This window comes from Choloepus didactylus, chromosome 17 (genome assembly GCF_015220235.1).
Source record: "Choloepus didactylus isolate mChoDid1 chromosome 17, mChoDid1.pri, whole genome shotgun sequence".
NCBI lineage: Eukaryota > Metazoa > Chordata > Mammalia > Pilosa > Megalonychidae > Choloepus > Choloepus didactylus.
The window spans coordinates 71,901,791-71,913,266 of record NC_051323.1 but is presented as its reverse complement, the minus strand read 5'-3'; the positions used below and the strand labels follow the sequence as shown (position 1 = coordinate 71,913,266).

The following is an 11,476-nucleotide window of genomic DNA, read 5'->3' as shown; positions in this document are numbered from 1 at the left end:
ACCCCCTTACAGCTTTGGGTGCCTCTGGGCGCCGCCTCCTTCCACTCAACCCACCCTCCCTCACCCGAGATATGCCCTAACAGGGTAGCTCCCAGGATACGCTCCGGGTCACGTGAACGCCACACCCAGCAGGCCCTAGATCCGTCTCATACTGCGCATGCGTATTGTTTCTGAGCCAGCGCCTTAAGATGCTAGCGCAGGCGCAGACATCGGCTTCCGCCCAGCTGGGGGAAGAGGCGGGACGATGGGACGGCGGAGCGAGCGTGCGCGGAAGAGTTGCGGGGCTTGGGCGCTGCGGCCGGCCTAACCTGAGCAATTGGAGGCAAGATGCAGGTGTGTGAGGCCTCGGGCGCGGGCCTGGAGGCTGTGGCCGCTTATCTGGGCTGCTGCGTCCTAGCCAGCGGCAGACGGTCCTGGCCGGGCCTACGGAAAGCGCCGGGCGCCACAGACCGCCGCGGAGCCGCGCGCGCGAAGTCCGGCGCAGGCGCATTGCGCGAGGGCTTGGTGGTCCCTTCCGGACCCCGGCTGACACCGAACCGCGGCGCCTCTGCTCCGAGTCTTGCCCCCCGCTTGCCCGTGTCGCCGACCCACGTGCGATCGAGGCCCGCAGGAAGTGAAGGCCCCGCCGGAGTCGCGGAGCCCGAGTTTCTGGCTCGCCGAGAGCCGTGAGGACCAGGCCTCCTGAGTGTCGGTCTTCCGTGGGGGTGCGCGCCCCGTCACCTCCATGGCGCCCACAGCCAGTCCCAGGGCCCCCTGCTCAGTGTTACCTTCCGTCCTGAAGCGGATAGGACCTGAGCCCCCTAGTTTTGTCCTTTTATCACATCAGAAATTTGGCTAAGATCCAAAGAAAAGGGAGAGAAAATGCACTCCACGGAAGTGACAGCTAAATTTTAGTCTTCGCTCACCGAGGCATGGTCTTGTTGCTGTCCACGGACTCTGCCCTGAAGGTTATTTTGCTGCCTCCAGATCTCACTTTGTCAAGAGTTCTGATTCATTAGTCTTGGATGGGAAATGGAGGTGGTAGCGGTATGTTTGGGGGGGGGGGCAGCGGGCATCAGGGGCTGGAGAGGTTCATCACGCACAAATATACTGTCTCTGCCATGCAAACACTCTTAAATTTTGAAGAGGAAGTGCTGCCCTGGTCTCTTCTGCATGAGTGGCTCCTTTTCATTCTCTGTCCTTCAGGTCTTTGCTTAAAAATGTCACCTCTTCAGATGCCTTCTCTGACCCGTGTTGAAAGGATTCTCTGCTCATTTTTCCTTCATTATCTCTCAGGAAGCCAGTGACACAGCTGAAGATGGGGCCTGGTTATCCCAGTGCCATTCTCCACTACTCCTGTTGGTTTTATATTCCAGACCAGGTCTGAGCTCTGCTAGCCATGTTCCTACAAAGCCATGCAAAATGGAAATTTAATTTGCTGGGTTCTGGACTGAAGAGTCTATGCTGACATTTATCCTTCTGAGTTTTGATCTGGGTAAATTAGACCTCCCATTCCAGCATGTCAGTGCCTTTCTAAATGCCATGCCTCTCGTAGGCTTGTGGTGAGGTTTAGGTGAGTGCTCACAGGTAAAGAGGTTAGAAGAGTACCCAGCCCTTCCTCTGCTCTTCCTCAGGTTTGGCCATTAGAGAATTTGGTCACTCTGGCATCGGGCCCTCCTCCCTCTCCTTTCATTCTGCTGCATTCTTCTGCAGCCTCTTGCAGCTCTCAGATGCTCCAGGTATCACAATTTCTCTGCTCTTGAGCCCTTTGCACAAGCTGGTCTCTCCACTTGGAAAGTTGTTTCCTGAGCCCCCAGCCCTCATGGCTGGTTCCTGACCATCCTCAAGTGACGGCTAAGTGCCACCTCTTCCCTGTCCACCCTGTAGAACGAGGGCCCCCTGTCACTCTCTTGGTCACTGCACTTGCCACGAAGTATATATCTGTTTTTATATTTCCTTGTTCATTGCCTGTTTCTTCCCCTCTACTGACTAATGTAGGTGACTCTTGGCTGCACCATACTTCCCTACTGTTCAAGTTTACATTTAATAAATATTTAGTGCATTTCTGTTGAGTAATCACTCCAGGTCATTAATGAAAGTACTGAACAGAAGGTCAGAGCCTTGATGTCAGTGTTGTTGCCAGTCTGCATGTCATATCCTGATTTTTACCCCAAGACTAGCTCCTCTGTGGAGGAGATGAGAGGGAGCAGGGGAGGAGCGGAAGGAAAGAACAGAACAGGTGCTGTGGGTCATTTGACACCTTGGAAATAGGCCCTGGGATTGTTTGGTTTGAGTTCCTCTCTTCCTGCCACCTTCCCTGTTGGACCTACTGCCCAGACTGGACTCTGCACTCACGGTGTCCTTGGTCCTCCTGTCCTAGGACCCCAATGCAGACACCGAGTGGAACGACATCCTGCGCAAAAAAGGAATCTTGCCTGCAAAGGAAAATTTGAAAGAATTGGAAAAGGAGGCCGAAGAAGAAGAAGAGCGAGTCCTTCAGCAGTCAGTTGGTGAGCTCGCTTGTTTTCTTTTTTTGTTTCACGTCTACCTGGCTTAGAAAAAACTTTGTAAACTTCACAGCTCTGGTAGAAGGTGTCGTTGAGGAAGAGTCAAAAGACAGACGTGCTGGCACAGACACTGAGTGACGTCAGGCAAGTCACAGGGTGTCTCCAGCCGTCACCTTGGGCCATAGAATTGGGGGACTTCCGAGATGTCTTTCAGTTCCACAGTTGCTTGTCTAAGTCAGATGAGCACATGATAGTTCAAAGAAAGTATTTCTGAGTTTGACTTTCTGGCTTATGATTCACTTTGGTAATGTCACGGAAATTTGTGAAAAAAGTTTTGTGTGTTTTCTTCGAAGGTTATATTTTATTATCTTTGTGGTTTGATGGAGAATATTAAATTAAAATAATTTCATTTGAAGAGGCATAAGATGTTTGCGATATATGGGGTCTAAAAGAGGTTTACTCAGAAGTGGTCATAGCACCTGAGTCAGAGTCCCTTGGGGTGCATGTTGAAAAAATCCCCAGTCCCCACTAAATCAGAGAGTCTGGGGAGTAAGGCCCGGGAATCTGTATTTAAACAAGAGCCTCAAATTATTTCTGGTACACGCCTGTCCTAGTTTGCTAATGCTGCAGAATGCAAAACGCCAGAGATGGATTGGCTTTTATAAAATGGGGGTTTATTTCACTACACAGTTACAGTCTTAAGGCCACAAAGCATCCAAGGTAACACCCCAGCAATTGGGTACCTTCACCGGAGAATGGCCAATGGCATCCGGAAAACCTCTGCTAGCTAGGAAGGCAGCTGGCATCTGCTCCAAAGCTCCGGCCTCAAAACGGCTTTCTCCCAGGATGTTCCTCTCTAGCAAGCTTGCTCCTCTTCAAAACGCCACTCACAGCTGCACTCCCTTTTTCCCCCCCGAGTCAGCTCATTTATGTAGCTCCACCGATCAAGGCCCACCCCGAATGGGTGGGGCCACACCTCCATGGGAACATCTCATCAGAATCATCTCCCACAGCTGAGTGGGGCACATTCCAAGCAAATCTAACCAGCACCAAAATTTCTGCCCCACACAAGACCACAAAGATAATGGCATTTGGGGACACAATACACTCAAACCGGCACATTCCACCCCGTGAACCCCAAAATGACATTATCTTTCCAAATACAAAATACATCCATCCCATAACAACATCACAGAAACTTACATCATCTCAGTTACAATAGTCAAGTACGAAATCCCATCAAAATCAATTTAGGCATGGTCAGTCCTAAAGGCACAATTTTTCTTTAGCTGTGGATCTGTGAATTTAGAACAAGTTATGTGCTTCCGATATACAAAGGACAGACATTCATAGGATAAACATTTCCATTGCCATAATGAGAAACAGTAAGGAAAACAGGGTTAACAGGAGCAAAACAGTTCCTAAAACCCACAGGACAAAGTCCATTAGATTTCAAAGTCTGAGAGTCATTTACAGAACAACGTTGCATCCTTGGGGCTTGAGAGAGCGGGAGCCTAACCCTTCCCAAGGGTGTTTTTGGCAGCTGTTTCCTCTCCAAATGCTTGGGTGAGTGCTCCAGCATATCCACACATTGGGGAGACCACCTTCTCGGCCCCACCCTCCTCAAACCTTGGGGCAGCTCCCGGATTCCCTTCCATCTCCGGGGCACACGCTCAACCCCTTCAGAACAGTGGGGTGGCAGCCAGGCTCTCCCCAATTCCCTGGGAATGTGCTCCACCCTCTTTGGGACCTCGGGTGGCAGAACTCTTCCAGAGCATGGAGGCGGAAGGCCCTCCCTCGACCTCCAGGGCAAACTCACCCTTTCCATGCCTGTGGGCTGCTCCCCTCTCCCAGCCCAAGACCTCCTGACTCCAGACCTCAACCTCCATGGCTCTGTCTTTGAAGAGATTTTTCCTTTAATTTTTTCCTTGTCTGTCTCCTCCAGTCCAGACCGGCAATGGCTCTGTCTATAAAGATCTCGCAAAAATTCCGTTGGCTTTGCATGAAGCACGCAGGGGTCAAAGCCATCAGACAATAGGACTTTCCACAAATCCTTTCTGGATAATTCCATCTCCAATCTTGGCTTGTACTGAAATGGTAGCTGGGTTCCATGTTTGGTTACATCCTCATGTTGGGCTGTAGCTTCTGGGATTCCACCCCCTGGAAGCTTGTAACTTTCCAAGCCATCAGCTTCTGGTTTCTTTGAACCCAAGAGTTCAGTTCTAAGTTCATCTCTTTCTGCTCTCATTTTACTATAAGCTGCAAGGAGAAGCCAGGATACGTCCTCCACATGTAGTCTGGAGATCTCCTCAGCTAAGTATTCCAGGTTGTTGCTTCCAGATTCTTCCTTCCATCTGACACCAGGGCTCAATTTTGCCAAATTCTCTGCCACTATAAAACAAGGATCGCCTTTCTTCCAGTTTGCAACAACACATTCATCATTTCTGCTCAAGTCCTCATCAGAAGTATCTTTAGAGTCCGTATTTCCACAAACAGTCTCTTTAAAACAGTTTTGGCCTTTTCTATCAAGCTCCTCACAACTCTTCCAGAAACTCCCCCTTATCCATTTAAAAAGCCGTTCCAACATGTCTGGTATCTGCAAACTCAGCAGCAAAAGCACCCCACTTCTCTGGTACCAAAATCTGTCCTAGTTTGCTAATGCTGCAGAATGCAAAACGCCAGAGATGGATTGGCTTTTATAAAATGGGGGTTTATTTCACTACACAGTTACAGTCTTAAGGCCACAAAGCATCCAAGGTAACACCCCAGCAATTGGGTACCTTCACCGGAGAATGGCCAATGGCATCCGGAAAACCTCTGCTAGCTAGGAAGGCAGCTGGCATCTGCTCCAAAGCTCCGGCCTCAAAACGGCTTTCTCCCAGGATGTTCCTCTCTAGCAAGCTTGCTCCTCTTCAAAACGCCACTCACAGCTGCACTCCCTTTTTCCCCACGAGTCAGCTCATTTATGTAGCTCCACCGATCAAGGCCCACCCCGAATGGGTGGGGCCACACCTCCATGGGAACATCTCATCAGAATCATCTCCCACAGCTGAGTGGGGCACATTCCAAGCAAATCTAACCAGCACCAAAATTTCTGCCCCACATAAGACCACAAAGATAATGGCATTTGGGGGACACAATACACTCAAACCGGCACAACGCCAAAGTCTGAAAACCATTGATCACAGCTGCAGCTGGTACTTGTGTTCCCCATTTACATGTTAGAGCTAATTTAGAGAAGAATTTCTTGTAAAGCATTTATCTAGCAAATGTTTATTGAAAAATTACTATGTGCCAGCTTCTGTTTTAGGCACTGGGGATTTAGCTGCGCAGAAGCCAAACATCCCTGCCTTCTTGGAATTTATGTTCTAGTGGGGGAGATAGTCAACAAAGAAATAAGTAAAGAAGGGAAATAAAGCAGGGAATGGGCTGGAAAGGATGAGAGAAGAGGTGAGTACAATTCTATACAGGCCAAAGAGGGCCTCCTTGTGAAGATGACACTTGAGTAAGAAGCTGAAGGAGAGGAAATTGGTTGAAGATGACATTTGTGTAGACATTTGTGTAAGAAGCTGAAGGAGGTCTTTGAATAGACTGGAAGGAGGCGAGGCAAGCTACCTTGGCAATTGAAAGGCAGGCCTGACATGTTGGAGAATCTGTGAAGAGAGCCCAGTGGGACTGGGAGAGAGTTGTAGAAAATGAGTTCAGAGAGGCAACTAGAGGCCAGATGATTTAGGGCCTTGTAGGGCTTTTATCCCTCATGAGGCAAGAAGCTGTTGGAGGGTTTGAACAGAGGATGGGCATGTCCTCCATTTTGACATCCCCGTTCTTGTTGGACATGGACCGTAAGGGGTAAGGCAGGAAGCAGGAAGACCCATCTGGAAACTACTTCAGTAACTCAGGTGAGAGATGACAGTGGCTTGGCCCGGGGTGGTAGTGGTGGAAGTGGCGAGAGGTAGTTGCATCTTGATCTCTTCTGAAGGTCGGGCCAATGGGGTTTGCTGACAGGTTCTTTGTGGGGTGGGAGAGAAAGATGAGTCAAGGACAACTGGAAGGTTCTGGGCTTGAGCATCTGGAAAGACGGCATTGCCTCCAACTGAGGTGAGGAAGGCTGAGGGAAGAGCAGGTCTGGGGCTCACTTCGGGACGTGTTAAGTCTGAGGTGCTTGTTAGATGACAATGTTAAGTGGACAGTTTACGTGTTTTTCCCCAGATCAGAAGAAGTTGATAGTATTGAAAGCTGTGAGATTGGATGCGACCGCAAGGGAGAGCATTATGGACAGGGAAGAAAAGGAGTCAAAGGGCTGAGCCTTGGGGAACTCCAGTTGGCAAAGGATCCAGAGGAAGGGCGGCCGTAGAGGTAGGAGAAGAGGGGGTACCCCGGAAGCCGGAGGAGGAAGGGCTTCAGGGGGGAGGCAATGACCACTTGGGTCCAATGGTGCTTGTCGGTCGAGGAGGGTAAGGACTAAAGACTATCAGAGCTCATTGTTGACCTTGATAAGAGCAGTTTCAATGGAGTGATGGTGGGTGAAAGTCCAATGTGATGTCAAGAAGCAGGAGTGTTTATAGTGACAAAAGATAGAGGTTTTATGGCAGTTGGTTCGAAAAGAACAAGAAATAGTATGAATCCAGGAAGGGATTGCTTGGGGAGGGCACTAGCTTCCTCCATCTCCTTGGATGATAGGAGAACCGTTGAACTAATAATCCTCAGTCAAGGGAGGGCATAATGGATTTTAAATCTACATTATTTTTCTACTAGGGTTGGACCAGACAACTTCAGGCAAATACAACTCTTGTTTTATAAACTTGAGAAACTTCTCATTCATCTCTTTATTATTGGATGGCATTAAGACAGTCAAGCCTTTGGATATCAGCTTAGTTCCATCATTTTAAAACACCCACAACTTCTTATTCACTAATATAATGCTTTAAATACTTTTTATTTTGGTTTTGGTGGGCTGGCACCTTCTGGTGTTACATGTACATCTTTAGGAGAAAAGTGAAGGGAGAAAAAAGTCCGAGTTCATTTTTAATGTTTTTGCTTTGTGCTAACCTAACTAATTTCAGTGAAAACCTATGAAGATATGACTTTGGAAGAGCTAGAGGATCATGAAGATGAATTCAGTGAGGAGGATGAGCATGCTATTGAGATGTACAGGTTAGTGCTCCTCAAAGGGACTGTGTGTTTTTTGTTTTTTGCTTGGTAATGAAATGTGTGTCCTTTAAAAAATTAATTTTCTGGCTGAGATAACATTTGGAAAGGAATATAATTCATAATCATATTGTACATTTCAGCAAACTGGCCTTAGCCTTTTGTCATGAGGCAAATAAATAAACCTGGACCTTTACAAATGTTGCACTCTGAAAGATATATATGTATGTGCGTATGTGTATGAATGTATATTGGACACTGCTCTCCTCCATTGTGCAGGCAACAAAGACTGGCCGAGTGGAAAGCCACTAAACTGAAGAATAAATTTGGAGAAGTTTTGGAGATCTCGGGAAAGGATTATGTCCAAGAAGTTACCAAAGCTGGTGAGGGCTTGTGGGTAATCTTGCACCTTTACAAGCAAGGGTGAGCTCATCTTACAAACACGGTCTTTCAAATGTCATTTGGAATGAAGTCTTGAACATCTCTGGCTTAATCCTTATCATAGGGCTTATTTTACTAGGGTTATGTGTCCTTATTGCTGATTAATGCCTAATGTTCATCTTTAAGACTTTTCACATTAATGTTTTGTGACTCATACACAGATGCCTTTGTTTAAATACAGCAGTGAACACTTTGCTTTTGTTGAAACAGAATTCCTTATCTATCTATCTAGAGGAACTCTGGCTTTCAAAATTCTACAGAATTAATCACTTTGTAGTTGGCACAAGTGCCCTTTATAAACATTTTCATTGTTCGTTGGTGCAGTGGTCCTCCAGCATTCCTTGTCTGTCCAGTGTTCTATCCTGGAGCCGTACTTGACTAGTTGTTTTTTTTTAAAGCAGGAAATATTCTGACCCATCTCACATATTCTAAATCTTGAATGTTCGTCTTCTTCAACCTTACAGAAGGGTGTAACAGTTATATTGTACATTGAAGCTGTTTTTCTATTGGGTCAAATAAAACTGAACATTGATTTTGAGTTTAGTTTTCCCAAACATATTAGAAAGTTGTTTTTTTTTTTTTTTTTTAAGTTAAATTTGGTTGGAATGGCAGAATCACGTCAGAAGCTATTGTGAGGTTTGATATGGGGTGGAAGGGTGGTTGAACTTTGGTTTGTAGAAATACAGAATCACAACAGCTGCTTCTGGGTTTTATTTTTCTTTTATAGAATTCCTCTGTGTGCCCTGATAAATCAACACTTCAGTGAACTTGCAAGGAAGTTTCCTGATGTCAAATTTATCAAAGCCATTTCGACCACCTGCATACCCAATTATCCTGATAGAAATCTGCCCACAATATTTATTTACCTTGAAGGTGATATCAAGGCTCAGTTTATTGGACCTCTAGTGTTTGGTGGCATGAACCTGACAAGAGATGGTAAGGGGGCTATTGGAAATGGTCAGGGACATGTTAGAGACAGAAGGAGAATGCCTACTTCCTAAGTACGTGTTATAATGATTCCCTTCTACCTCAGTGAGGGTGATTGTTAAAAGGGAAGAGCACATTTACTTCCTCATCCTAGACTAGCACTCAAGGATGGTTACAACTGGGGTCTGATAATTCTCAGCTGAAGGAGGCCTGGATGGATTTTTGAATACATATATTTAAGTCACATGGACATGTTTATAACAGATGCTGTCATACATGTATTAGCCTTCTGTATAGAAATATTTTCTCAGTTGAATATCTTGGTATATTTTTAAATGTAAATGAGAACTTTATTTAATTCTGCCTCTTCCTGAAGGATGTGTTTTTTAATTCCTTTCCACCCTTTACACATGGAGATGTCAAAATAGATGTACACATATAATGTGAAAGAGAGAACCTGAGACCAGAGAGTTCCCACCAAGTAAAGTTCTCTCTTTATTGAAATAATTCTAACTATGTTTTATTGGTCTTTAATATTTTTAAACAAGACTTTATGTAGTACTAAAATATTCAACTGGGAAATTATATGTATATACATACATGGATATATATACATACACATATACATAAAAAATCCAGCAATTCTACATTATTGCAGTGTTCAAAGGCATATAACATTTCAACCTAAATATGTTTGTATCTTACTTTGATGTTTTTGAACATACCATTAGGGGAGAGAGATGGGTATGCAATAGTGGTTATAGTCTTTATCTCTAGAAAAAGTCGTATTTGAGGGTTAATAAAGTCATACATAACAATGATTACAGCATATAAATGAACAGTAACATTAAACACATATATGTATGTTTATCTGTGTTAATGTGAATATATAAATATACATAGATACATAAATATATTCTAGAGCCAAGAATTAGAAATATTGAGTTTTATTCTAAGAAATTTGCTGAATTTTCATAACGTTCAACTGAGATACCCAGAGTTTAAAATATGGTGTTATTCATCTCCATAGAGCACCCTAAATTAATATGGTGGCATCACTAAAATTGGTTGTCAGATTTTAATGGAAGTATCTAATTCTCAGCGCATCACTGCTTTCATCCAGTTTTAAACTGGGCATAACTGAAAGCCGGGCTCTTTGTCTTGGAATCTCTTGGGTAGTCCCTTAGTCTTGCTAGGGTCTCTGCAGTAGAAAAATGCAGCAGTAGATTTTGCTTCACAAAGGTCCCACGCCCATGTAGAGTTTCACTGATGATAAGAAAGTGAAATCAGGAGATGAGCCATTAGTTACTGATTCTTTACTTTCTGGTACTTTCTTTAGTTTATTATGTGGAACAAATGTATCAGTTCTAGGCTGTCGTCATACATTTATCCTTTGACTGTAATAGACTGAAACAGTGGATGCAGGGCTGAAGAATTTCCTTTTGTTAACTAAAATTAAATTTAGTGATTAGATTGCCAGCAGGACTGTGAAGTTTATTTCCTTGAGATGATTCATGCTGATTTATTTCCTGGCAGTTGGTCCATGCTGAGAAACTACAGTTTAGTCTTTTATTTTATTTGAATTTCTGTATTTGCTCAGATTTATGTAATTTCCCATTTGATCTCATCTTCTGAAAAAGTGAAAGTGTTTTGTGTTCTCCTTATTCAAGGTCTAATTTTTTCTCCTTCCTTCTATGCACCTTAAAATTAGGGCACTAAAATTAAATTGTCACCAGATTTTGATGATTGTAGTTCCTGCTTAGAAAAAAAGAACATGAACGGATGGACTTGAGAGCGTGAGGGGTCCATCTAGGACAGTTTCTTAGTTGACCTGCTTTTTCCTCATCATTTAGAATTGGAGTGGAAATTGTCGGAGTCTGGAGCTGTCAAGACAGACCTGGAGGAAAACCCTAGGAAGCCACTTGAAGACACGTTGCTGTCCTCAGTGCGGAGCTCGGTCCCCACCGGGAGAGGCAGCGAGTCCGAGGAGGACTAGGCCGCAGCCGGGGTGACCCTCAGCCTTCTTGATGTGATGAGCCAAATGCGTTTTTAGAAAAAGGAGAATGGAGGATTCATCCTTCTGTTTTTAACCTTTTATAATTATATTTAAAGTCTTTTACAACTCAGAAATAATCATTGCTAGGAATCTTATTAAATTTTTTGCAACATTCTTTTTAAATTTATGATATGTCCCTAAAACAATAAATAAATAAAAAAGTTATTGGTGTGTTTTGCTCACTTATATTTTTAGAAGCCATAAAACTATTCACCATTTATTGATACAGAACTATGAAAAAGGCATATGTGAATACATTATACAGGGAAAAAAACAATGAGGTTCTACAGTCCATTTTTGTGTACTTTATTCTTTTATAAATGTAGCAACAGGATTATTAATTCAAATATAAATGTGACTGCTAGAAAAACAGTCTTAGTAGTTGTCCTATTTAGAAGAAATAGGGAATAATTTCTTT

At 44.3% G+C, this 11,476-nt stretch overlaps 1 protein-coding gene across 3 annotated transcripts; it reads left to right on the top strand.

Annotated features, from left to right (window-relative positions):
* Positions 1-219: 219 nt before the first annotated feature.
* Positions 220-11,223, top strand: PDCL3 (phosducin like 3). 3 transcript variants are annotated; one of them, XM_037807511.1, is made up of 6 exons: positions 220-333; positions 2,360-2,489; positions 7,550-7,640; positions 7,914-8,057; positions 8,803-9,011; positions 10,856-11,223. In XM_037807511.1, exons 1-6 carry the CDS (start codon positions 328-330, stop codon positions 10,996-10,998), a joined length of 723 nt encoding a protein of 240 aa, XP_037663439.1. In that variant the 5' UTR covers positions 220-327; the 3' UTR covers positions 10,999-11,223. The 3 variants fall into 3 exon arrangements, with proteins under 3 accessions (XP_037663439.1, XP_037663440.1, XP_037663438.1); XM_037807510.1 differs by lacking the exon at positions 220-333 and adding an exon at positions 762-1,026; XM_037807512.1 differs by lacking the exons at positions 220-333; positions 8,803-9,011 and adding an exon at positions 736-1,026 and having other exon boundaries at positions 7,914-8,017.
* The last annotated feature ends 253 nt before the right edge of the window (positions 11,224-11,476 follow it).

Coding starts and splice junctions, on each gene's coding strand:
- PDCL3 (XM_037807510.1), top strand. Junction 7,641..7,913: donor CATGCTATTGAGATGTACAG/GTTAGTGCTCCT, acceptor TCCATTGTGCAG/GCAACAAAGACTGGCCGAGT. Junction 8,058..8,802: donor TTGCACCTTTACAAGCAAGG/GTGAGCTCATCT, acceptor TTTCTTTTATAG/AATTCCTCTGTGTGCCCTGA.